The sequence below is a fragment of the Drosophila simulans genome, chromosome X, assembly GCF_016746395.2.
Source record: "Drosophila simulans strain w501 chromosome X, Prin_Dsim_3.1, whole genome shotgun sequence".
Taxonomy (NCBI): domain Eukaryota; kingdom Metazoa; phylum Arthropoda; class Insecta; order Diptera; family Drosophilidae; genus Drosophila; species Drosophila simulans.
The window spans coordinates 21,540,864-21,565,790 of NC_052525.2; the positions used below are offsets into that span (position 1 = coordinate 21,540,864).

The 24,927-nt window shown below is 42.9% G+C and overlaps 5 protein-coding genes across 14 annotated transcripts; 3 read left to right on the forward strand and 2 right to left on the reverse strand.

Moving 5' to 3' along the window:
• Nucleotides 1-264: 264 nt before the first annotated feature.
• On the forward strand, nucleotides 265-3,770 carry LOC6726619 (solute carrier family 35 member E1 homolog). 2 transcript variants are annotated; one of them, XM_016174264.3, is made up of 5 exons: nucleotides 265-392; nucleotides 454-944; nucleotides 1,379-1,587; nucleotides 1,653-1,778; nucleotides 2,436-3,770. In XM_016174264.3, exons 2-5 carry the CDS (start codon nucleotides 617-619, stop codon nucleotides 2,892-2,894), a joined length of 1,122 nt encoding a protein of 373 aa, XP_016040302.1. In that variant the 5' UTR covers nucleotides 265-392; nucleotides 454-616; the 3' UTR covers nucleotides 2,895-3,770. The 2 variants fall into 2 exon arrangements, with proteins under 2 accessions (XP_016040302.1, XP_016040301.1); XM_016174263.3 differs by having other exon boundaries at nucleotides 362-944.
• Nucleotides 3,072-5,346, reverse strand: LOC6740284. The gene is made up of 2 exons (XM_016180759.3): nucleotides 4,504-5,346; nucleotides 3,072-4,075 (listed from the first exon to the last, which is right to left on the reverse strand). The coding sequence occupies exons 1-2, from the start codon at nucleotides 5,205-5,207 to the stop codon at nucleotides 3,865-3,867; spliced, it is 915 nt and encodes a 304-aa protein (XP_016040303.1). The 5' UTR covers nucleotides 5,208-5,346; the 3' UTR covers nucleotides 3,072-3,864.
• A 135-nt stretch (nucleotides 5,347-5,481) lies between these two features.
• LOC6733227 (protein tilB) lies at nucleotides 5,482-8,703 on the forward strand. Its single transcript, XM_039296679.2, has 4 exons — nucleotides 5,482-5,820; nucleotides 5,881-6,727; nucleotides 6,903-7,115; nucleotides 7,174-8,703. Exons 1-4 carry the CDS (start codon nucleotides 5,811-5,813, stop codon nucleotides 7,283-7,285), a joined length of 1,182 nt encoding a protein of 393 aa, XP_039152613.1. The 5' UTR covers nucleotides 5,482-5,810; the 3' UTR covers nucleotides 7,286-8,703.
• On the reverse strand, nucleotides 7,292-11,277 carry LOC6740282 (DDB1- and CUL4-associated factor 7). Of its 2 annotated transcripts, XM_016180758.3 has the most exons (6): nucleotides 11,099-11,277; nucleotides 10,515-11,030; nucleotides 10,247-10,439; nucleotides 9,560-10,019; nucleotides 9,314-9,495; nucleotides 7,292-9,249 (listed from the first exon to the last, which is right to left on the reverse strand). In XM_016180758.3, the coding sequence occupies exons 3-6, from the start codon at nucleotides 10,435-10,437 to the stop codon at nucleotides 9,051-9,053; spliced, it is 1,032 nt and encodes a 343-aa protein (XP_016040306.1). In that variant the 5' UTR covers nucleotides 10,438-10,439; nucleotides 10,515-11,030; nucleotides 11,099-11,277; the 3' UTR covers nucleotides 7,292-9,050. The 2 variants fall into 2 exon arrangements, with proteins under 2 accessions (XP_016040306.1, XP_016040305.1); XM_016180757.3 differs by having other exon boundaries at nucleotides 10,515-11,277.
• A 322-nt stretch (nucleotides 11,278-11,599) lies between these two features.
• On the forward strand, nucleotides 11,600-23,726 carry LOC6726620 (ubiquitin carboxyl-terminal hydrolase Usp2). Of its 8 annotated transcripts, none has more exons than XM_016174271.3 (11): nucleotides 11,601-11,717; nucleotides 13,313-13,437; nucleotides 13,500-14,145; nucleotides 17,438-18,304; nucleotides 21,207-21,417; nucleotides 21,845-21,991; nucleotides 22,051-22,264; nucleotides 22,328-22,650; nucleotides 22,735-22,884; nucleotides 22,941-23,019; nucleotides 23,109-23,726. In XM_016174271.3, the coding sequence occupies exons 3-11, from the start codon at nucleotides 13,645-13,647 to the stop codon at nucleotides 23,179-23,181; spliced, it is 2,565 nt and encodes an 854-aa protein (XP_016040313.1). In that variant the 5' UTR covers nucleotides 11,601-11,717; nucleotides 13,313-13,437; nucleotides 13,500-13,644; the 3' UTR covers nucleotides 23,182-23,726. The 8 variants fall into 8 exon arrangements, with proteins under 8 accessions (XP_016040308.1, XP_016040313.1, XP_016040310.1 ...); XM_039296675.2 differs by having other exon boundaries at nucleotides 11,666-11,776; XM_039296676.2 differs by lacking the exon at nucleotides 11,601-11,717 and adding an exon at nucleotides 12,008-12,376.
• Nucleotides 23,727-24,927: the final 1,201 nt, after the last annotated feature.

Sequence of the window (24,927 nt, forward strand, 5' to 3'; positions counted from 1 at the left end):
GAGAACGAAGGACAAAATTTGATTAACGATGGGACTTGTATAGCCGAGAAAGTAAACGCCTTTGTTGAAATATTTCAATAATGATATCAAAAACGTCTTCGAAAGATAATTGGGAATTTATAGTTTATTCATTTATTTAATTAAATCATATATTGAATTAAATAAAGTAAATTTTTTATTGAAATCTAAGAAGAAGTTACTGAAATGAACACTAACAACCGTCTACATAAATTTATTTGGATAAAACTTATATATACATATATAATTGCATATATATGTAAAATGGGCCAAGTGGTATTCTTTTTTTTAATTTTGACGGAACTGTTGGATTTTGGATTAAAAACTTGCGGCTTATCGAGAGCGTTTGGTGTAAAAGGGCATTTGACAGTCTGGTAACACTGACAAAAAACAAAAAACAGACGATGTTTTAATAGACGATTTAAATTTTAAAAGAACAACAGGCCCAATGCAATAAGTTCCGCGTGTCGGATTGTCTGCACTATCAGAAACTCCAGGACCAGGCCTTGCCACTTGCCCCTCGCCCGTCGCCAACGATTCGCTGTATTATCGGCACCGCACCTAAGCCACGAGAGCACGGGCCAATCCCAGACGAAAAATGCTGGGCAAGCGGACTGGGTCGCGGCACATAGCCGTCGTGCTGCTGATGTGCCTCTTCTGGTACGTGATCTCCTCCAGCAACAACGTGATCGGCAAGATGGTCCTGAACGAGTTCCCTTTCCCGATGACCGTGACTTTGGTGCAACTGTGCAGCATTACGCTGTACAGCGGGCCCTTCTTCAATCTGTGGCGGATCCGGAAGTACCAGGACATACCTCGTCCCTACTACTACCGCCTTATTGTGCCGCTAGCGCTGGGCAAGCTCCTGGCCTCCGTCACCTCGCACATCTCTCTGTGGAAGGTCCCAGTTTCCTACGCGCACACGGGTGAGTCGAGTGCCCGCCGATCTAGTGGTTCCCCAACACGTCAGCAGAATCTGTGTGATGTGCTTGGGAGGAAATTTCCAAGCGGCAAGATGTGATAACGATTGTGTCGCTGATATGTTAGATATTAGCATTAGATATTGACATTATATTTGTGTTCCTTATTACAATACCAATTATCTTGAAGAGCTATTCAAAAAGTTATATTCAAGGTAGTTACACATTTCCAAGCTGTTTAAGCATTTTAATGATAAATGTAAACGCTTTAAGGTGATATAAAAAGTTGTGGTGACAATGCTTCATCCAGTATGTATTAAATTAAAAAAATTATAAAAAGTAATGCTTATGTAAAATTTTGTTAAAGTATACATATGATTACCGCCAAATCATTGATCAATGAATTTAAATTTAAAGTAGGTTCTTATTATTCTTAACAGTCAAAGCCACAATGCCACTATTCACCGTCGTCCTGACACGCATGTTTTTTGGCGAGAAACAGCCGACGCTCGTGTACCTGAGCCTGCTGCCCATTATCACCGGCGTGGGCATAGCCACAGTCACGGAGATCTCCTTTGATATGATGGGCCTTATCAGCGCCCTCATCTCCACAATGGGCTTCTCCATGCAAAACATTTTCTCAAAAAAGGTAATGCCCCCGCAGAGTCTGTTATTGATTCCATTCAATTTGTTAATTACCTCTATCGTCGACAGGTGCTGAAGGACACCAACATCCACCATTTACGGCTGCTGCATTTGCTTGGCAAGCTGTCGCTGTTCATCTTCCTCCCCCTATGGCTTTACATGGACAGCTTTGCAGTATTCCGCCACACGGCCATTGTGAGTAGGGTACCTTGTTCTGTACAAATGAGCGACATCTTATCTTCTGAATACTATTTTTGATAGGGCGCTAGTTAAGGTTACAGCAGTGGGGTGGAGAAGGGGATAGCGTCATCTCTCAGTATTAACATTTTAGCAAATTACGGATTTCCAATTATCATCCAGTTGTTTCCTTTTTTTTCGACAAGTGCGTTGTTTAAAACGCTTGTTTATAATTGAATGCAGTGCTAGTCCTCAGGCCAAGACAATTGTTTCTGAAGTTTTCTCTACCTTGACGACACTAGTGTCGGCACTAAACCATTTTTTTGACATCCACCTATTTTTACCATTTATTTATCTCATAAATTTGCACGAGTGTCAACCAACTCAGTATCAGGTACTTTGAAAAAAAAAAAAACAATCGTCCTAACTTTTTATCGTCTACTTCTTTATGTGTTCCTTATTATGCCAAATGGCATTCCGCTTGCATTTGTATTGGATGTCATTGTTAATATAATTTAAGAAAAAAATTTAGCTTCTGCCTCACAAGTTCTTTCCAAGCAAATTAGGTAAATACACACGACCAATACTAGCTTAAAAGTGTATTTGAAAAAAACTAATGACGAAAACCAAAGTTATGGACAGGAATTTAACTAACCCTAATTTGCGCTTTTACAGAAAAACCTAGACTATCGAGTTATTGCCCTGCTTTTCGCCGACGGTGTCCTAAACTGGCTGCAGAACATCATCGCCTTTAGCGTCTTGTCTCTGGTGACTCCGCTCACCTATGCGGTGGCCAGCGCATCGAAGCGGATATTTGTGATTGCAGTATCGCTCCTAATCCTGGGCAACCCAGTGACGTGGGTCAATTGCGTAGGCATGACGCTTGCCATTTTGGGTGTGCTCTGCTACAATCGCGCCAAACAGATCACGCGGGGTCGCGAGCATCCGACACTGCCGCTGTCGCAGACTAGCCATGTCAAGTACTCGCCGCTGGAGCAACCGACAGATCCGTACTACCGGGGATCGGTCAACGGGAAGCTATCCAATGGCTTGCACAGGACGCCCGGAAACAGTCTGCTTGCGAACGGCAGCGGAATGCCAAGCGGGACGGCAACGCGGCTACTATTTGTTTAGTTTGTAGTTAGTGAATGTATCCCAAAAGCGGGTTAGCTAAATAGTATTAACCTGTGACGACCACCAACCAAATCCCGACTCTCCCCTCTCTTATATATATATATATATATATATTTTTTTTTTTTAAATTATATATATATATATGTGTGTATAGTGTATATATTGAATACATTTGACTAAAGAGGCGCAACTCTAAATTTAATAATTTAAATGAAGAAGTAACATTTTCATTTTCAATCGAATAAAAAAAAATTTGTTGTTTCCAAACAAGTAACTTTATATACCACAAAACAAGGTCACAACCGACTTTTGAAACATTTAAGCTTGCTTTTTTTATATGATTGAATAGAAAAATGAAAATAAGACGTAAAAGGTGCTTAATCAATACGGCTAATGAATAGTAGTTAAAGTAGAAAAACTAAAGGAGTGTCTTAATTCTAAGATATTATCGCTCTTAATGTTCCGCAGAATTTCAATTTAAATCTCGTTGAGAGAAAACGACACACTCTTACGCAAGGTGTATAAAATGCGTATGTATGAGCTACACATATGTGCATGTCATACTTTAGGTAATTAACTGGAAAATGTAAAATTTGGCAGTTGGGCCGATTGAGTCAAAAGTGCGTAATATATGTATATATACCTAGAATGCAAAGCAATGCTGTAAATGAAATGTATTTTTGATATTGTTTTGGATGCGAGCCGAGTGTGTAAATAAGTAGTTCGAGACCCCGATTTCCATATCCCCTCCCGCCCGCTAGTTTCGAATTTGTTTTTGAATTTGATTAAGCCGTAAAGTGTATTCAGAAAGCGTGTGCGCATGTTAAATGCCAAAATAAAATTGTTGACCATGTACATAGGCAAAGCAAATGCAAATCGGCTTGTCTTCTTCTTGACCATAGGTGAGGTCAGTTGTCAAACTATCCAACGGAATCCAGCACAATCACCAGTTCTTTACCGACTGGTGCGTCTATGAAAAATTCGGTACCAACTTAATCCACTCATTGACCAGCTCCTTCCGGTACCCGATCCGCTTGAGCAGCGCCTCCGACCGCCAGTTAGTAGCGACAATCCAGGCCGTTAGGGTGATCACCTCGCCCCGAGCAATTCTTCGGGTCATCGCAGCGGCCAGGAGGCCACCTAGTCCTCTACGCTCCGCCTTGGGCAGCACTTGCAGCATGCTGATAGACGCATAAAAACAAATTTTTGAGAAAAAAAGTTTTGAGAAAAGTTTATCTTGGCCTAGCTCTGCACAGAAATGCTTATCATTTGGAATATATTAATAGGGAACTATTTTTATACTATTGGTCAACGGTTACTAAGTTACGATGCCGACCGCCGTTCACAGTGATTATGAATTAAATTCTTAAAAACCATATGATATACTTTTTTAATTAAGTTACATTTGTGCTAGCAATCGGATCAGCATAGCATGAATATAAAAGAACATTATTAGTGAGACCATATATGTTTGAACAAGCCAGATCGGGTGGGTATATGTACGGAACAATTTCACATTGGTTCAGCATTTTTATTTAAACACAAGTCCCATACTTAAGTTGAAAGCATTTCTGATATCGCGTGCATGTTATATTTCAGATATACGCACCCCAGTCCGGAAAAGTCGTTCTGGAAGATCCAGGCAATCAGTTCCCCAGTGTCGCTTCGACAGATGCCCAAGGATTTGTTGAATCGGACGAGCGCCCGGAGATAAGTGAGTGAGCCTTCACCCTTGTTAGGCCAGGAATCGTGCACCATGGCTACATCCTCGTCCCTCAATCGCCGGATGTCGAACTCGGAGAGCAGCTCTGGAACTTCTGCACATAAGGCATCCTCGTGCGACAAAACCATCCCGGAGCACTGGCGAGGTTGAATGGAGGTGACTCCGCGGCGGACGGCCAACTCTTTGACCCGATCACAAAATCCCAGATCAACGTTGGTCAGCAGGGCTCCCTGTGTCCACTCGATGAGCTGCGTTTGCTCCAGGCATTCCCACAGCTCCGCACCTCCATCTGGCTGCCAGCTGAAAAAGGAGACGCTCTGCACGATGTCCCGATGAAGGCTCACATAGGTGCCCCACTTCCGGAAGTTTCCCCTTCGATGGGTGTAGAACTGCTTCCTCAGAGATATGTGGTTCAGATCATCGCGCGGTATCTGAGCCTCACTCAGCTGGCGGTCCCACTTTCGCTGGTTGTAGAGCAATAGGTAGTGGAAGTTCTTAACCCCGAACTTAACTTTGTATAGATCGAGCATTTCGTCCACTTCGCTATCGCTAAGTGGCCGCAAGATATCATCGTTCTTATCAGTACTCATCGCCGGTCTATATCTGTCTGTCCGCCGATTTGATTTGGATTTGGTTTTTCTGAACCTTCCGCCTGCCCGCTGCCAAAAGACTAAAGAGCTTGCCGCAGTAAATGCGTCGCAGTCAATTCGCTAGTTCAAGTACTTAATTGTAATTCAGCTGATTAGATTTCTCTCGTTTGTCCAGGGGAGGAATTCATTTAGAGCGGGCAGCACAGCGGGGGCGCTATTAAATATTTGTAGTTATTATCTGGGATTAAAGACGAACTACATATTATTGGGTGCGATTGGTTACTATGCCCGTTGCAACGATATACTAGACTCGTTAAAAAGTATGTAATATGTAGATTTTTGTTATATTTTTTCGCTTTATTATTTTTTTATTATCTGGAAATTATGAAATTTTACGTTCGCATTCACACTCGCTGAGTAACGGGTATCTGATATCTGCATTTTCTTGCTTATATAGATGTTGAAAATTAAAACAAAAAACACCAAACCTGAATAATAATAACGAGGGATGTGGAATGTAAAATTGCCTAGCAACGGAGCTGGCCTGGCCTTTTTCGCCTTGTGGAAGTTTATTAATTTTCATTACAGAACACATTTGGCAATATGGTGCTTAGTGAGTAATTTAAATTGTAGAAAATAAATGTTTACGTGATTTAAACTGACTAATCCGCAGTCACCGAAAAGCTGGTCCGCAAGAAGTCAGAGCACAATGAACGTCTAATCAGCACACTGGAAGAGATCTCCTTGCACCAGGAGGACATCGAGGTAATTGAACACATCCAGAACTGGTGTCGCGACCTCAAGATCCTACTCCTCCAATCCAACCTGATTGCACGCCTGGAGAATTTGCACAAGCTGAAGCGCTTGGAGTACCTCAATGTGGCCATCAACAACATAGAACGGGTGGAGAATCTGGAGGGCTGTGAGTCGCTTAGTAAACTTGATCTTACTTTAAACTTTATAAGAGAGCTAACCAGTGTGGAGTCGCTATGTGGCAACCACAATCTCCGCGAGTTGATACTCATTGGTAATCCTTGCGTGGATTATCCGCACTACCGGGACTACGTGGTGGCCACCTTGCCACAGCTGAACAGTTTGGATTGCGTGGAGATCATGCCCTCGGAACGTCTGCGAGCGTTTCGGGAACTGTCCAAGAACCGGTCCATCATTGTTCAGAAGCAAGCAGATCAGAACATCGAACGTGATGAGCAGCGTATCCGGGTGGCGAAGCAACAGTCCGCTCTGGCTGAACATTGTGCCGGCATAGAGGACGAAGAAGAGCGCATAAAGGCCTTTTGGCAGGCGAAGAGCGAGCACTGCCCGGAGATTCGCACAGAGATCGCTCGGCAACACCGATTGGGCCGGGAGCGGCATGAAACCAAGTCCCCACTGGACCCTCCGAAGCCGCAGCGCAACCTCTTCGCTCCTTGTGGCAGACCCTACAATCTGAACCAGGCCAAGCTGCCCTTTAACTTCCAGGACGAGGCCGACCATTACTTGCTCCAACTAGAGGTGTACAGGTAAGCTAGGCTAAGATTTCTTAACCAAACTTATACATATCTTAAAAATTATGTTGCAATATTGCATGTACGCCAACATATATCGATATTGGTATTGTTTGATCGTTTCTACGCCCCTATCATATGCATACACTTCAAAATTCTTAATGAATATTGCATATATTCTTCTGCCCAGACACCTGGATACCTCTCTAATTGACATCGATGTGCAGACCACGTACACTAGAGTCACCGTCAAAAAGAAGATCTTTCAGATCGCGTACAACGATGAGGTCAAGCCGGATGAGTCCACGGTGCAGCGTTCCCAGATTACAGGTCACCTTATGGTCAAGCTTAAGAAGCTAAAAGTTAACGAGCTGCTGATAGCCAAGAAAAGCACGACTAAAAGGTCGGTTCGCTAAAAATGTATATCATAAACCACAAATCCTAGCTACCTTTTCATGCAGCCCTGCCCCTTTTGATGCAGGAAAAAATGATGGGAATCCAGAGGAAGCGTTTCGCGGAGTCGTGGACATCAGCAACATTTGTGCACCCGAAGATCTCCCCGATTTAATTTGAGACGTGTTCATTATTTAAAAATGGTTTATTTAAATATTTGTCTGATTTGGTTTGATTTCTCAAACTCCTCAGTGATCTTTTGTTTTGTTTGGTTTTTGTGATCCACCAATCGATCAATCATAAGCTTTCTAATAAACACTTTAGCCAGATCGGATGCTCATATATGCTATATATATGCGCTTGAGTGTGTGTCTGTGTACATATACATTTCATATATAAATGTAGTCACATGGCCAATAAACGTAAGTCGGATAATGCAAAACAGAGCACACGAAAATAAATATTAAATTAAAAATTATATTCTAACTTCGGGTTTTTTCGATTATTTCTTACGGAAACCGTGGTTTGCCAAATTAATGAAAATGTCTTCGCCTAGTTTCTTCGAGCATACAATATATCCAATTTCAAAATTTAATGGACTTGAATTCAGGTTCTTGCTTCTGCAGCAAACGAAAAAGTATTCGGATATGAGGATAGAAATTCCCGTGAAGAGGCCTCTTAAATGGCTATACAAATTCAGGGCCTTAGTTGGTTTTCGTTTAAAATGTGCCTTTCATGGTGTATTTACAATACATGATCGGATTATCGGTACTGCTATCGCTTTCTGTATACATATTTATATATAAGTTGTGAAATTGCTATAAATTACAAGATACATAAAAAAATGTATTCGATTTTATCTGAAAAAGTCGCTTTGTCCTGTGGAAAGTATGGGATGATGGGATGTGGTCGGGATTTCAGATTATTGATGGAGGGTCATGTCTTATATGAAATGATCATAGTTTGTTTGCTTATTTTCGCTCGTTTGTTAAATGGATATAGCAACAATCTTGTATTCTCTCTCGCTCATATATTTCGGTATTTGTTTTATTATTCAGTTTGTATCTTTAAATAGTATTGTATTCTAGCTGTGTTGTGTGCAGTTCGTCATCAGTTTCTTGTTTTGGTTTTGATCTGTAATATATGTCAGTATTTCGCTTATTTATTTAATTCATTTCATATTATATTCGTTTTGCAATTGCTTAAGTCCATGGTTTTACTTTTGTTTTTCTTTATCTCTTGTTTTTGTCGTTTTTCCGTTTTGTGGTTCTCTTACAAAAATCGAACAAAGTAAAAATATTTCGAAAAAGCTTTGTTGCCGACTACTTTTTTACCTCTCATGTTGTCTCTGTGTATTTCTGTGGTTGTTGCTGTTTTGACCAGACTCAAAAACTCGATTAACAACAGTCATGTTTGAAAAAACGAGGTAGGACATTGTTTTACAATAAATATGATTCCTTTTTCTTCTGCATTCCATTTGGGTTCGTATAAAAACGAAATAAATAAGAAAGCGGCTCTAATTAATTCGGGGTGAGTGTCGGGATTTGTCAAGTGTGAAATAAACTACAATTATAAATACATATTTTGGTTATACCTTATATAATTACATACTTGTTAAATCAACTCAGCTATGAATTCTAGAATAAGTGCTCCGTCCTTTTCTCTTTCCCTCAAACTCATCTCTTTCTTTTAAGCCCTTTCTCTTCCTCTTTCCCTTTCACGTTTTCGCTCTCTCGACAGACAGTAAAATTAAACAAACTGCGGACGCGTGTTGACAGAACTAATCCAACTTAAGCTCACTGCTTTCCGCCTCCAAGTTACCAACAGCAAATGTATGTTTCTTTGTGGGTGGTGTGTGTTTTTCTGACTTGTGTCTTTGTCGACTGTGCGTTGTTCAGCAATTGCAGCAAGGTGCTTCAGCAAGGACCAGACCAAAAAATGACTCTTAGACCCGCAGGATCTCGCACGCTTTGTTATAGCAAATGGCTATCCAGTCGGGTTGTGTGGCGCCCCACTGAATCTGATTGACTTCGCCCTCGGCAGCTGTATAGGCTAAAATTGGATCCTCGATTGCACGTGGCATTTGTTGTATATCCCAGATCAGTGCTTGGTGATCATCACCGGCAGTGCAGATGTGACAGGAACTGCAAAGCAAAATACAAATGGTTGTGGCAATTGTTGTATGTTTAAGGAATCTTATAGACTCACCTATGCGGCGCCCACGCAATACCGTTGACGCACGCTCTGTGATTGCTCAGTCTTGCAACGGGTGTACAAGGAACACGAACATCTAAAATTATTACTTCGCACGAGTCCATGGCAACGGTGGCTAAGTAGTTCGGGTCCTGTTTGTTCCAGGCCAAGCGCAGCAGCGCCGTGTGAGCAGGATCCTGATGGATTTACCGTTATGTAGTCATCCGTGTAGTCATTTGTGTTTTCGCGCGCTCTACTTACCTCATATATAATGGTCGAGTGCTCCAAGTGCCGCAAATCAAACATGCGCACCGACCCGTCAGCTCCCACCGAGGCAAACATGTCCCGACCGCCGCCAGCCCGCGAAAAAGCAATGTCGTATACTTCCTTGTCGTGGGCAATCAGTTGCGTTTTTACGTGTCCTGCCACATAGACGCGAGCGTGCGGCTGTCCGGTCTCCAGTCCCCAGATAGTGCAGGTTGTGTCTATCGACGAGGTTCCCACCAGATTGGGATCAACCTCGTTCCAATCAAACGAAGTGAGGGGAGCGCAAAAGTCGCTGTTCTTGTTGTTATTCAGTACGCACTCGAGCCGCGTGTCCGGTTCCCCGGCACGCCACACCCGCAAGTAGTCGCCACTGGTGGCCAACAGATCCGGATAGACACCCTTGGAGTCCGGGATCCACATGATCTTGGTTGTCGGATATGGATGGTCAAAGGTGCTATTTGGAGAAAAAATCATTTAGTGAGGAAGGGGAATTGAAATTAACAAATAACTATTCATATTTAAAATGATTACAATAATATAAAAACTTATTATCAATTAATATTATTATTTAAAGAGGTACGATATCGAAGATTATATCAAATATACCATGTATAATATTACGAAATATATAAATTGAAAACAGTAAGTAGAAGGGATCAGCTAATCAAATATTCGGTATACCTCTTGGCACTAAATTCGCTGGTGTCCTCGTCCAGGCTGATGATCTGTACTTTGTTGTTGTACTCCTCGATGAAGCTGCCCAGTGCGAGCCGGAATCGCTTGTCCGGCCTTACACTCCAGTTCATGGAGTACAATGGCCATGGCGCGAGATATTTGTAGATCTCCTTGCGCTTTCCTGCGGTCGAGGACATAACTGTAGATTTGGAAAAGGATCAGCATGAGAATCTAGAAATCGGATTCGAATTCGGAGTCTGGATCAAGAACCCACCTGAACTGTGTGATTGGATACGGATATCCAGACCAAGACGAAGTTCAAGACTTGGATGGCAAGGTGCTTGTGAATTTTCTCAAGGCCGTTTAGCTGGTGGCTGGCCTAATGACGACGAGCTCCGTTGGTGATGATAATGACAATTATGATGATGGCTGATAATGACCACTCACAGCAGCGGACAACTCAAAAAAACTTCATGGAATGGGAAACAAAGGTCTTTGCTTGCCACTCGCATTTGCGCACTTTACCGGCTTGCTTTTCCTGTAGCTTTCCTCTTTTCCGAGATTCACATCATTTTGTGCCCTGGCAGTATTGCCAGGTCGCCCGTTTTCCGACTAGTTTGTCCGACCGCTTGCCGTCGTTGAAGTCTGGAGGACACCGATCGTAGTATTCGAACTGTGCTCAATCAAAAAGGCGAGGGAATCAATTCAACGGCGTGCACATCGCGGCCGCAACGCGTCTGTTTGGATAGCAAGTGGAATTGTGCCCGGCACTCCGTATAAGGTGGCAACACTAAAATGTAATGCGACGCGAAAATTCGTTTGTGCGGTCCTGTGATGCGCAATCTGCCCCGGTTCTACCTTATAGTTTGGTTAAGTTTCCATTCCAATCACAGTTTTCTGAAGCAGCACGAATTCGGTCTCAGGAGGTGCAAGGAATTAGTGTTCAAAGAACTTTTAACAGATTCTTTTCGACAGAATTTTCACACAAAAACAGAGTGACCGCGCACATAGCTATAAGAAATACCTTATGGGAAATCATTTTTATATACCAGATTAACAAAATACTATTTATTTAAAAAAATGCTGTATTTAAATATATTAAACTGTAATATATAATATCGTAGGCTTGGCTTTAGTCTAATTAGGAATTGGAAGTTGTGTGTTTATTTCCACCGAGCAATCTTGACCCTGAAACAAGAGTTCAGCAGGTTATTATATAAGAGACCTTCTCTTTTCCCATTCTTAATTATAATTCGATTGGCGTTCTGTGTAAAACCTATTAAGTTTTAAACAGATTCTGCAAATCCCAAATGATGGAATTGTGTGTAAATGGAACATATGTTAGCAAGTACACCAACCATACATGTATCGGGCATATCGATAGTCATCAAACAACCGTTAACCTATCTTCAAGATCTAGTGGCGTTGCCTTCGTTTCGGCACGCGGCCACACTAACAAAAAAAATAGGATTAAAAAGTGAGTTCTGTGCTGTGCTGAAAATTGCTTAAATTCGACCGGAAACAGGCGCTTTTGCGGTGCGAAACGCCTAGCTGGCGTTAAAATTTGTGGGCGATCATAGAGAGGGGGCTTTCGGCATCGCGACCTCGTTCGCTTCGTGATGTTCGTTTTGCGGTCAAATTTTCACCTTCGCCACCCTTTTGTTTTATATATTCGTATGAATTTATATACTTTATATACGCATTTGCCTTTATACATTTTTTGTGTTACGTGGATGTATGAAAAATTCACAATAGTCACTTTCGTCGTCGTCACTTTTCCACTTTCCATTTTGAGAAAGATATTTCACTTTGCGTAATTCGTACGCTGCCAGGCGCCTCTGTGTGTGTGTGTGTGACTGTGTCGCCAATAGTGCTACATCGCTCGCGCGCACAATCTCGGCGCTGTTTTACTACTACTCCTGGCTCGCCCCCTTTTCCCTCTCACATTTCACTGCCAAGCGTACGCGCGTGTGTGAGCGCACCTTTTAAAAATAGAATCTTATTTCGTTTCGTTTTATATTTTGTTTTTGCTTTTATCACAATTATTTCGATTTTGACGTGCAAAGGATGTATGAATTTTGTGTCCAAAGAAAGCGGCTAAAACGTGGTAACCGTGGAAAAAGTTCAGCTACACCTGTGAGTGCTTCGCGTATGATTGTGTGAGCTTGGATTATTCCATTTTTTTAAGTGCATGTGTGTGAATGGGCTGTAGTGTAGTTGTAGCATTTTATGAACGAAAGATCGATTCGTAAAAGTGTGGCCATTTTATGTTAGTTAAGGCCCACCACCCACGCCTTTCTTTCCCCCTGCGCAACACCACCCGTTGAGCATCACATGCATGTATGTATGTAAAAGCAACGGTTTTTTCGAATGAGAGCGTAGACAGCCTGGCGGCACACACACGAACGTAACTTCATTTTAAGTGTTACCGCATAAGGCCAGCCGTTCGCGCCCCCACACCGCCCCTACCCACTTCAGCCAGCCAGCGCCACACAGAAGTTGTTGTTATGGCAAACTTGAAAACGTTTTTTCTCTATTTATTGCTATTTTGCAATTGTATACAAGTGACGCAGCAGCTGATCGGTTGTCCACACTCCGCCTAACTGTTCACCAGGAACAAATCGAAGGCTACAAATTCCCGAGATCTGCGAAACCAAGCATAATTAATTGATTATTGTGTGTATGTTATTTGCGCTTGTGAAAAATCAATCAAGGGAAGGGGAAGAAAGGCGAGAAGTTACGCTTGAAGGGCTTCGCATTATCTTTTGCATCCCCCAGAATTCAAGATAACCTTGCGCCTGATAGCCTTAATTTCTCCAATAAGTTAATTAAATGTAAACGAACAAGGTCTTGACAATTTAGATTTTTTTAAAAAACTACTGTCTAAACTAAACTAAAACTACTGTCATCAAAAATGTGGTTTTGATTAAAAGATGTTCCCTCAGTAGATTACACTGGGCACTTTCCAATCATTTGGGTATATTTTTGATAAAGAAATTAAAATATTATAGTCCGTTTTTAAATTCGAGTTAATATGATAAATAGGAACTCAAGAAATTTCATTCTTTTCAGTTTCGCCTACAGCTTTAGCAGCAACAAGAGCGGGTCTTAAATGTAGCACATAAGCAGCCATTAAGTTTAAAACTAACCTAAACCTAGGGATATAATGCGATTATAATGTACATAACGTGACGCAGGTGGGTACATGATCACGTTGACACTGTAATTTCCATTAATGAAACTAAATTCCGCTGTATAGCCCACGAAAAACATAGAAAGCAAAGCAAAACCGGAAGCTAAACAGGAATCAACCGCTCAGCAATACCACGTGCTGCAAGCGACCAAGGACACTTTCGACTTCATCCGGAACCCGGGGTTTGATCACTGCCGCTGCTGCCATTAATATGCGTGTAATTGCGCCGCGTAGATCGTCAACGTCAGCGGCGGGCAGCGGCAGTCTCTACGGTACATCGGCGGTCGGCACCTCCAGCGGCAGCACCACCAGCAGCAACTCCACCAGCGGCAGTCACCACATCAGCAGCACCGGCAGCGGTGCGGTGGATCGGACCACCGGAGGCGCCGCCACGAACGGTTACTCCCGCATATCGAGCAGCTACGACCGCGGCAGTAGCCTGTCCAAGTGGCTGCCCACCTCGTCCGGCGGCTCAAACTCGTCGGGCTACGGCAGCAGCTACTATCCCAGCTCGTACTCAACGTACTCCGCCAACAGCGGCTCCTCAAGCGCCTCTTATGCGCCGCGCTCCAGTGTGCAGAGGAGCAGCGTTGGTACCACGTCGTCAACGTCGTATATGAGCGCCGGATCCGGCAGCAGCTCGTCCGCCTACCGCACCTCCTCGTATCTGAGCGGGTTCAGCTATGATTCACCTACGTACAGCCGATACGGAGTGAGTAACACCTTGCTAACCTCATAAGATGCACCTCGATTTACGATACACCCACTCCTGGTCGATTACTCTTAAGTTTGGTGGCTGATCTCTCGGTTTTCAGTAATATCTCTATGCAAATAAGTATCCTGTATGCTGGGCCCCTGGTATAACTCTACTCACTGCCCTATCCCCGAAATCATCATGCGTTATGTATCTGCATATTTGGTGAAGACGCATTTTATTCAATATCAGTAGCATGAAGTTTAGTATTTTAAAGTTATCTTGTTTAATTTGGAGATAGTCAGACATCAAATCCTTTTTACTTAAAAGATAATTTGCAAGGCGAGAAAAATGACATTAAAGGTAAAAACAATGTCTTGATTTGAATCGATTTGATGGTTGCTTTAAGTACTTGTACATACAGCTGTGTTCAATGGAATAGCGTAGAAAAGTAGATAGAAAAAAAGAAAGTCCCGTTAGTTTTTCGTGTTATCCCTATTTTCTTTACATTCTTGAATGTGCCCTTAAAATAGACATTCCAACAGGATAATGATCCGAAACACACAAGAAAATCGGCTAAGAATTGGTTCATCCAAATTAAAATAGAGGTATTGCCGTGGCCAGCACAATCTCCCGACTTAAACCCGATTGAAAACCTGTGGGGACATTAAACAATATGTGTCGAAGAACTCCCTGACGTCTAAGGTTCAGCTTTTGCAGGATGCAAGGTCAAAAATTTCCCCCAAACGTTGCCAGGACCTGGTGGACTCCATGCCGCGTAGTTGTAAGGCTGTGCTGGCTAACAAAGGCAATCCAACTAAGTATTATACCTTAATTAAAACATTAATAAGAAAAACTAAGTTAGTTTTAAGTCAAGATGAATTTTGTTACTATTTTTTCATACAAGAAATTCTGCCTTTTATGTTGTTTTAATCTATATTTTCGAAACTATTGAAGAAATAAAAGTGAAAAATTTGTTGAATTGTTTGAAATTAAATCCCTGATGATATGATACAAAAAATTGCTAATTAAAACTGTTAGTCATAGGATTTTTTATCTTAAACTAGAATGGTCTCAAGCACTGCTATTTTTATGAACACCGCTGTATATACATACATATTTTAAGTGAATGCGAGTTTGAAAACTATATTGCTTTGTATGGCAACAGGTTCCAATGAATTAGATTTATAGCTAAGTAATGATTTGAAAACTGCAATATTTATAAAAGCTCTAGCATATAGCTCAGGATGTATAAGGCATACATTTCAGAGTAACAACTCGATTTGCAAAGCCTTCGGCCTTCACCCATTTAAAAACGCATTGGCATTTGCATCATGTATTATGCCTGTATCTGTTCTATCAGTTTTACCCGCGCAAATGTTACATTTGTTAGTAATCCGCTTTCGGTTATATGCATTCGATCCCGAGAATAAACCTCCACAGCAGACTACACTCACTCATAGCTCATGGTTCATGCGACCACGCCCCTATTTGTGGTGAACTTATTCCCGTTCCCAAACCCCACGGGCTCATTATGAAACCCGTCCATTAATCCCGCCGGATTACCCACCTATTTTGGTGTTACTTTATCCCTTAGACCTGATAGTTTCTTCTTTGGTGGCATTTAGAATATTTAAATTTGGCATTTTCGTTTGCAGATTATTTCGTTTTGTTTGTGTTGTACTTTGTGATTGCAATAACGAAACACCATACACACATTCAAATTCACCCATGCACGCCCACATAATCGTCGACAAGCACTCACGCACTGGGAAATAGTGTGTGTACTTTGTCTATCAGAGGGACAAATGCCAGGCTTTATACCTGCGAATTCGGACCTCGGTACAGTAGTCGCTCCTTAGCAATGACAGTTTGTGGGCTATTTGGAAAGTACGAGCTCCATACCCCTGGAGCCAACGAACGTACATGTCTTGTAAGCTTTAAAATGATAGGAAAACCTAATCTAAAGTTATTCGGTATTTCTTTACTTCTTTAGAAACATTGTGTAGAAAATGCTTCGTCGTACAAGTAAATCAATGGATAAAATAAACCAAGAATAATACAAATGACCAATAATAGTACTCATATTTTTAACTTTTAAACAGATTTCCTGTATGATTCATATCTTTGCTTCAACACAGGCAGATCAGGCAGCGTGAACAAATATGTAAAAGGTTGATGCCCAATAGAAACGACAAAGGGACAGTCGCACAGAAGTAGATGCTTACGTTCCGGCTAAACATGATCCCTATAAAAGAGCGACCACTGTACCCAGCTGTCAAAGCAACCCATTCCGTTCCAGGGCACCACTTGTCCAGTTAGCTAACTCTGCAAATATGACCAAGTGCGTCATTGCTCATGCACTGAGCACAATCACAGTCGCAGGCACTGTTCAAGTTACGTTCACAGTGACAGCCACATTCCATTGGCCTCAGGCGAAAAGTGCGTGAGTGTGAGTGAGCTGAACAGAGCTGCGAACCACTTGTTGGCACAGATCCAATGGCAAAAAAAGCAACAACACCGAAATAACGGGAATGTAACGGCAAAACGCCGCAGCACCAACAATTGTGTCATCTCTCATCCCCCTCTAACCGCCTTGCGAATTCGTAACAAGGTTAATGCAACGGGGCTAGCGTTGTCTCTGTCTCTGTCTCTGTCCCTGTCTCTGCCTGCTCGTGCGTGTGTGGGTGGATGGGTGGGCGAGTGGGTGTGTGTGTGTGTGCCGCAGAGCACACCACATACGGAGTTTAATATGCTTCGCGATTTTTGGGATGCAAGGGTAGGGAAAACAAAAGCAGTCGCAAGGTGCGCCCTCTGGCATTTCACACTTGTAGTCATAACTTTCGATTACCTCTTGGCATCTTAAGTTTGTGTTGACAAGAATCAGCATTACTACTGCATTTAAAACTAGAATGGAAGAATCATTAAGCATAATCATCACCTGAAAAGTGCACATAGGAAATCCTTCGAACTGGTACTCTAAAATCGTATCATCAGGACCTGATCCTTTATTTGTTTAGACTGTATCATTTGCGTTTCATTTGTGTATAATCCAGTCATTGACCATATCATTGATATTTCATTTCTTTACGTTTTGTTTTTGTCGTATACTTTTTTCCATTGAAAACATAAACATAACACATGTTTTATCGTTGCCGTTTACTGTTAAACGTTACCGCCTACCGATACTCCAATTCGAAAAACAAAAACCACCACCACAAATTCATTGACACCTGTAAATGTTTCGCAAAAACACTCGTCAAAATATTCAAAATTGAAAATCCAACAAAAAACCAAACCGAAACCAAAGTTACCGCGCAAAGCGTCGTCCAGAATTACCACCAACGAGGACAGCTTGAGCGGATCGGCCAAGAGGGAAGACTACGGTCTACGGCGTGGCCATGATACCGCCAAGAAACCACCGATCAGCGGAGCAAGTGTTGGCCACAACTGCAGCAACAGTGCGAGTAGAGACACCAAAGCCGTCGATGGCAACAAACGGCTGTCCAGTTCATCCTCATCTCCATCGCTGGCCCGTTTGGTGGCCACCTCCGGACTGGACATTTACGAAAAGTACAGTCCGGCCAACTATAAACCCAACTGTGAACTGTCACGTTCCAGGTCGGGGCATTCTGAGACGGATCTAGAAAACGGAAGCAACAAAGAGGCGACGCCCACCTGCACGGTGACCCTGGAGAGGCCAAGGAGCAGCACCAGTCGATACAGCCGCCTGTACAGGAACAGCAGCGATGCAGGAGGGGACTCCTCGGCTTCCACGGGAAAATTGGGCTCCGGCAAGTACTCGATTAGCAGCAGCAGTAGCAGTGGCAATGTGCCCACGGCCACCTTTACACTCCGAAGCAACCGCACGCGGCGCAGTCAGGAGGAGGAGGCACCCACGAGCACGGAAGTAGAGCAGGCAGGTCCAGCAGCTCCAACACCAACGCCAATACCACCGCCACCACCTCCACCCACAAATGGGCACAAGCCGGCTGAGTCGAATGGCGGACTGGAAGCCAAATTAAACGGTCTATCGCTGCTCTCAACTTCGCCCAAAAGAAATGCCATTTACGAACGAAATCAGGACACCACAGATGATGCAGGTGTTGGCCAGGATAGTGCGGACAATGCCGATGTCAGCACCTCGGCCACATTTAAGCTAAACGACAGCAGCAAGGTAAAAACTTTGTCCACAAGTTGAACGGAGACTAGAAGAGCTGCCCCGGAAAACGAAAAACCAAACTAATTGCATGTTCCAACACAACCTGAACAACTATGGCGTTTGCGATCAAATAAGAAACCATTTAACCCCTAACCCAGTATTAACCATTAACCACCTTACCTCATTTTATTCCAATTCCGCCTTCTGTGTGTTCATCAGTCAGCACAGCAAAAGCCGATCATTTAATCAAGTCTACATTTTTATGTATTTTTAGCTTAACTCTTGCAGATTGCGACCCTTCTAACTTAAACTAAACTCAAAAATCAAGCCCAACTAAACGCCAGGCTAACTATTAATACTTCTAACTAAAATCAAGCCCCCTATAAAACCGTCATACGATCATCCAAATACCATTTGATTAGGATAGAGTGCGGAGCAGAACAGGATCTTCCTGTTAGTCGAGAGTAGTTTATACGTGGCAGGCGGCGAGGAAACAAACAAACACTACACAAAATCTCGTATCCGGTCAACCGTAGACCGGCCACATAAATTTACGCTACAACACTATAACCACAAGAGGAGCTTCTGCAGCATAGAGAGAGAGAGAGAGAGAGAAAAGGAGAGTGCGGTGACCATCCCGTCGAATGATGTTAGACATTAAGAAGACCAGAGGATTCCACAAGATTCCACAGGCATCCAAATTACAGTCAACAACGAAAACATCATCAGTTGTAGCCACATCAGTATCAAGTCAAAACGAAGTGCCATCACCAGGAGGATCGGCTGGATCAAAAGTAGGAGCTACCAATCCAGTGCGAGCGGCCAACCAGCGCTTCTTCCTAGTGTCCAGCTACAAGGACTCAACATTTTTGAAGGCCGAATGCGACCTGGCCCATGCCCATGTGACAACCAGCAAGGTGAAAACCACGTTGCAACCGCACCGGCGGAGTCGTGCAGGTGAGGATTTAAGGAACAATAACTACAACACTAGCCGGGCACCAACGCTGGTTAATATGCGACGACCGTCTATGTTCAATGGCAATCAGCAACCAACCACCACCACCAACACCACCATCAACTACACCACCAGCAGGAACACCACAAGTAACACCACCAACGGGGGGCTCAAGTACAGCGTGCGCTCCACGACGGCAACTACAACTTCAACGTCTACCAGGAGCTACGGCAAGCTGAAACCGCTCAATAACAACCAAACGACCGCTGGAACAACTGTGATGAATGGACACACCAATAATAATAATAACAACACCAGAAACAGCAGCAACATCAACAACGGCGGCAATAACAACATGCAACGCCAACAACAGCAGCACGATGACATAAGCTTCATAGACAGCGATGATCCGCCGGCAACTGGTGGCCCTGGAGCCGGAGTATCGACAACCAAGACGAGCATTTGTTACTTCAAGCCCATCACCCCGCCGCTGCAGCTGCGGCACGAGCAAAATCAAGTTCAGCAGCAGAAACAACAGCCGCAGCCCAGCAGCTCCAAGTCAGCCAGCCATCGCTATCCACGACCCAAGTCCACTATTATAGCATCGGCCCACTCGAATTTTGCGGCCAGCTTTGAGAAGTTTAGTGGTGGCCTCTATAGGCAGACCAATGGCGAGACGAACACTGAGAGCAGGACCAGCAGCAATGCCAGAAGATACGGCATTGATTCGTTGAGCATTAAGGCCTCAATAGAGAAATTCAACAACCTCAGTGGCCAGAAGAGACAAACTCCGGGCTCTGGATCAGGAATAGGACCTGGCAGTGTTACAGCGGCCGGTTTAGGAGGAGGACGGCTGTCTGGGGCTAGCCGTAGCAATCACGGATCGCAGGCAGGCGGTAGCAGCAGCAATCTGCAGCAGCGCTACAGCAGCGACCTGGACAACATACGCGTGGCGGCTGGGTATAGTAGTTCCCTGACCAGAGCAGCCTATCGGACTACAGCCACAATGAAGAGGGTTAGCACGCCGGAAGCGGCAACCTCTGAACTAGGCGGTCCTATTAGTGGCGGAGGAGGAGAAGTCGCCACGGCAATGGTTCAGCCCACAAGCAAGGTAACGGTAAGGGGTGCTCACAGCATCCGGCAGCCAATCGAATGCGATAGCCTGGTCTTGACCAACAAGGATGCAACGACAGCGGCAACACCTACTGTTGCCACTGCCACTGCCTCAGCAACACATACACCAGCCACGTCTTCCGTCTCCACAGTCACAGTCACCGCCGCAGCTCCAAACTCCTCCAGCGATAGTGTAAGTCGGTCCTTGGCCAGGTCACCGATCAGTTCAGTTTAGTTTTATTTACTGTCTCCATTCCGTTTTCTTATAAGTATTAAGATATTTGAAATTCGTGCACTTGTCAAGAGCAAGCAACTGAAAGTTCGAAAACAATTTGTAGCTAGAACATGTATTTACTCCATCCCTCTTATGGATTCATCACAAACTATTTTCCCTTGTTAACGTCTACCTTTTTTCGCTATCAATTAGTTGCGTTTGTGTTATCCTTTGCATGCTGGTCTATTATCGCTGTCTGTACTCACTCTTCATTCGCATTATGAAACACAGAAAACACATGTACTAACTTCGACTTATTGTTGTTTTCCTTTAATCTCTGACTGTTTACCTGCTAGTTGCTTTAATTAACTAACTTAACCTTACCCTTAATACTAATATCTTAATACTCAATCTTTCGCCCGAGCCATTAGACAGTTATAGATTATCAGTGATGGGAATGTTGTTAGCAAGTCGAAAATTGGGAATTACTTTACAAGATTCTGAAATATACAAAAACTAATGGAAGAATCGAATGTCCCCATCACTGGAAATCATTCGCTAGGTTACTATTGCGTTCGGGCACTTTAATGAAAACTCAATTAATACTCACATGAGATAGTTTCTCTGTTGCACAGACGTTGGCGAGAAGTGGCACTGGGAGTAGCAGCACTGCCCGGAGCGTCCTGCCTCCCATGACGCCTACGTCAAGTCGGTACTGGGATCGGGACAGCGGCACCAGCCGCAGCAGCATAGGCACCTCCTCCGCACTGAACTCGTCATCCCTGAAACATAACTTGGATGATGGCTACAAGAGCGCCTCCTCTTCGCGGGATGAGAAGTCCGAAGGTGGGTAGAGTATTTAGTATATGATTCGGTTTTATTTGCCGCATTGGTTGTCATAGAAAATATGGTAGTTCCGTTCCGTTCGTCCGTTCCCTGCCAATCGTAGTAACAAATGACAACCTTAGGTTCGTTTTTATTGGCTTAACCATGTCACTCTGAAAAAAACAAAAACAAAAAAACTTTGTAAACAAAAAGTCTAGTGAAATTCAATGTAAAATTTAATAGTATTAACTTGGAACAAAAATATTACTTCGAGAAATAGGAACGTTGCAGAGGTGTCAAAAGAAGGCTAGGACGGGCGAGGATGGTATTGTCTTCCATTGGCGAATGCAACCCCACGCGTCCCGATTGGGGAGTAGAAACCTCGGCTATGCCGGCCCCTGACCATTGAGAATAATATGTATCCCTTTTCTGCAATGCGTATCCACAGGTCTGTGCGGTCTGCGAAACATTGGGAACACATGCTTTATGAACTCGGTCATCCAGTGCCTGAGTCACACTCAAGAGCTGACCCGCTTCTTGCGGTCGCACCACGGCTCTCGCTCGTTATCCACCAAGGATCAGCAGATACTCCACGGTTAGTTTCTTGGTAGATTGGCACATTATTCTTTTTTTTTACCCCCTTTGCGTTTGCAGAATTTGCCAAACTCATTCAGGAGATGTGGACCTCTAACGTGCACACGGTGACGCCCATGGAGCTAAAGAGGGCGTTCTCGACCAAACATCGCATGTACAGCGACTACAACCAACAGGATGCGCAGGAGTTCCTGCGTTTTTTCCTTGACTCGCTGCATTCGGCCCTCAATTCGGGCGTCAAGGGTGAGACGCTCAACATTGACGATAATCTCAGGTGGGTCTTTATTAATTGGTTTGTATAATCTTCCAACTAATGCCGTTAATGATTAACCTGTAGTGACAATAAAAAGGCGGACTTGACCTGGGAGTGGTATACGCGGCACGAGAACTCTTTGGTGCGCGACCTATTTGTGGGTCAGCTCAAAAGCACACTGAAGTGCACCACCTGCGGCAACACCAGCGTCACCTTCGATCCGTTCTGGGATCTGAGCGTACCGTTGCCGTCTTCTTCCCGCTGCAAGCTAGATGCTTGCCTCGACCTCTTTATCCGCGAAGAGGTCCTTGACGGCGACGAAATGCCCACGTGCGCCAAGTGCAAGACGCGGCGAAAATGCACCAAGAGCTTCACCATTCAGCGTTTCCCCAAATATCTGGTTATACGTAAGTTTCCACATTCCCGTTTACCTTTTAGTATTAAGTTTCCTTAATGGCAAAGGAAGATACAATCTTTTTGCATATTTACAGACCTAAAACGCTTTTCGGAGACACGCTGGAGCAAGCTGTCCAACATCGTTGAATTTCCCACATCAGACAGCGAGCTGAACATGGGCTCCTATGGCGCCAACTCCAACTCGAATGTGCATTACTCGCTTTATGCGATATCTAATCATATGGGTGAGTTTCACGTACACTTGTGGATTTCAGTGCACTTATCAATACATATCCAACAGGGTCAACGGCTGGTGGTCATTATGTTGCCCTTTGCAAGCATCCAGTTTCCCGCAAGTGGCACGAATTTAATGATAATATGTAAGTATAATTTCCTTTGTATTAATACCTAGACTCACTTCCCTTTACCTGCCAACTATAAACCTATTGCACTCACCTCAATTTTGCAGAGTCAGCGATGCCTTGTCCGAAAACCATCTTGTTTCATCCAGTGCCTATATTCTTTTCTACGAGCGTACGTAAGGCCCAGTCCGTGCTCTACGTGCAGGTGCCGTGTCGAGTACAATGGGGTTACAGATGTCCCGGCGGACTCTGCAGATAGCGATGGAAATCAAGATGACCATGTGGTTAGATGAAAGCAGGAGGAAATGGATCAAACGAACTTTTAGAAACGCTTCGTAGAATTGCATACAAACAATTTACTTAATTTAACTCAACTTAAAAGCAAAACAAACTAACTCCTAACTTAAAGCAGAAACCAAAACAAAAACGGAAAACTGAAGAAAAGTGCATAAAAAACCAGAACAAATGTACATATACAAAAACGAACTTCGATGGCTAAACTATACAACTAAAGGAACAAGAATATAACTCCGACGAAAAACAATGAATCTGTGCAATAACAACTTTCGGCAAACCAAGCAACCTCAAGCCCCAGGATAAACGCAAGAGAATCTAATGCTAAGTAGTAACAGGAATTCTTTTGTAAGGATACTGAAAGCTATCAATATTTCTCTCTTTCTAAGTGTTATTTAATTAAAACTAAATTTTCAATTTGCATCGACGTACTCTCCCTGTCTCTTTTTTCGCGCGTCACTCTATCTCTCTCTCTCTTTTTAATTGACTTCATTGGTTTGCCGAAGGAAAGTGTCCTGTGGTTGTGTGTAAAAATAAACAAGTAAAATAGAGCGTGGGAAAAGAAACTGAATATATATTTTCAATTCGTCTTGTGCAATATATTAAAAAAAAAAAAAAACAAAATTAACTGTAATAAGCACTGCAAACTAAAGACGGTTCAAGCCAAAAAATGAAAGAAAACAAAACGCAATGGCGCCACAAATATCTCCATAGCTAAGAGAAAAAGCTTTTTAGCAACTAAAACAAAAAGTAATATTAATTAATTGATAAATGAGCAACAAATTGAAGGAAAGGGGCCGCGAAGTGAAGCTGAAATCTGAATTGTGAAAACGTACTTATGATAATTGCTAGTAGCAAAATTAAAAAAAAAAGATCAACAGCAACAACACCAAAAATCCATTGTTATCCCCTGGCCAAGACACCTACCAACCAAGAAAACTTTTCAGCCCATGTCATAAGGGGTGATTTCCGCAACAAGACACCAACCAGGAACAGGGAATTTTCCCAGGCTACAAAAGACCGTTTCGAAGTTCGTTTTAAAGTTATACAACTTCGTGTGTTTTTATTTTGATTGGGTTGCGAAAAGCTACTAAAACTAGTCTCAAAGAAGAAAAGTTATGTACGGAGCCACCACTTAACGAAATACACTTTTAATTTGTTTGAATTTGTGCGTATTTTGTAGTTTAAATCGAGTGTTTTTCCACAACCCAGCAACCCTACTTATACTTGTTGCTATACACATTTTTGTTGCTTTTGTTTTGTTTTTATAATATACATATATAATATATCTTATGTAATTTATTTATTGTATTTATGTAAAGGATATAAAGAAATACACTCAAACACCTACACTCACAATCAGCGAAACAGGATGTGTACATAATGTAACTTGTTTCCAACAGATTCACGATGAACTACACAAGCTTCAACTACAACCACACTGAAATTTGAACGAAAAATAATAAAAGAATCCAAGACACATTATTTATTTATTTGTAAAGAAAGTGCAACACTTTCTTTTGGCTAAAATATTAGTTACGATTTTAATTGTTGGATATTTTACTAACGTTAAAGAAATACTAAAAATGAATGCAAAAAAAAAATCATTAAAAACACCAAGAGAAAACGGAA

Bases quoted from the DNA above. Each gene is read 5' to 3' on its own strand.
- LOC6726619 (XM_016174264.3), top strand. From the start codon at position 617: ATGCTGGGCAAGCGGACTGGGTCGCGGCACATAGCCGTCGTGCTGCTG. The intron at 1,588-1,652 runs GTAATGCCCCCG...TATCGTCGACAG, and splicing joins AAAACATTTTCTCAAAAAAG to GTGCTGAAGGACACCAACAT. The intron at 1,779-2,435 runs GTGAGTAGGGTA...GCGCTTTTACAG, and splicing joins TATTCCGCCACACGGCCATT to AAAAACCTAGACTATCGAGT.
- LOC6740284 (XM_016180759.3), bottom strand. From the start codon at position 5,207: ATGAGTACTGATAAGAACGATGATATCTTGCGGCCACTTAGCGATAGC. The intron at 4,076-4,503 runs GTGCGTATATCT...TGCGTCTATCAG, and splicing joins AACGACTTTTCCGGACTGGG to CATGCTGCAAGTGCTGCCCA.
- LOC6733227 (XM_039296679.2), top strand. The intron at 6,728-6,902 runs GTAAGCTAGGCT...TCTTCTGCCCAG, and splicing joins CTCCAACTAGAGGTGTACAG to ACACCTGGATACCTCTCTAA. The intron at 7,116-7,173 runs GTCGGTTCGCTA...CTTTTCATGCAG, and splicing joins AAGAAAAGCACGACTAAAAG to CCCTGCCCCTTTTGATGCAG.
- LOC6740282 (XM_016180758.3), bottom strand. From the start codon at position 10,437: ATGTCCTCGACCGCAGGAAAGCGCAAGGAGATCTACAAATATCTCGCG. The intron at 9,496-9,559 runs GTAAGTAGAGCG...TAAATCCATCAG, and splicing joins ACTCGACCATTATATATGAG to GATCCTGCTCACACGGCGCT. The intron at 9,250-9,313 runs GTGAGTCTATAA...TTTGCTTTGCAG, and splicing joins ATTGCGTGGGCGCCGCATAG to TTCCTGTCACATCTGCACTG.
- LOC6726620 (XM_016174265.3), top strand. From the start codon at position 18,934: ATGATGTTAGACATTAAGAAGACCAGAGGATTCCACAAGATTCCACAG. The intron at 20,551-21,206 runs GTAAGTCGGTCC...TCTGTTGCACAG, and splicing joins CAAACTCCTCCAGCGATAGT to ACGTTGGCGAGAAGTGGCAC. The intron at 22,265-22,327 runs GTGGGTCTTTAT...ATTAACCTGTAG, and splicing joins AACATTGACGATAATCTCAG to TGACAATAAAAAGGCGGACT.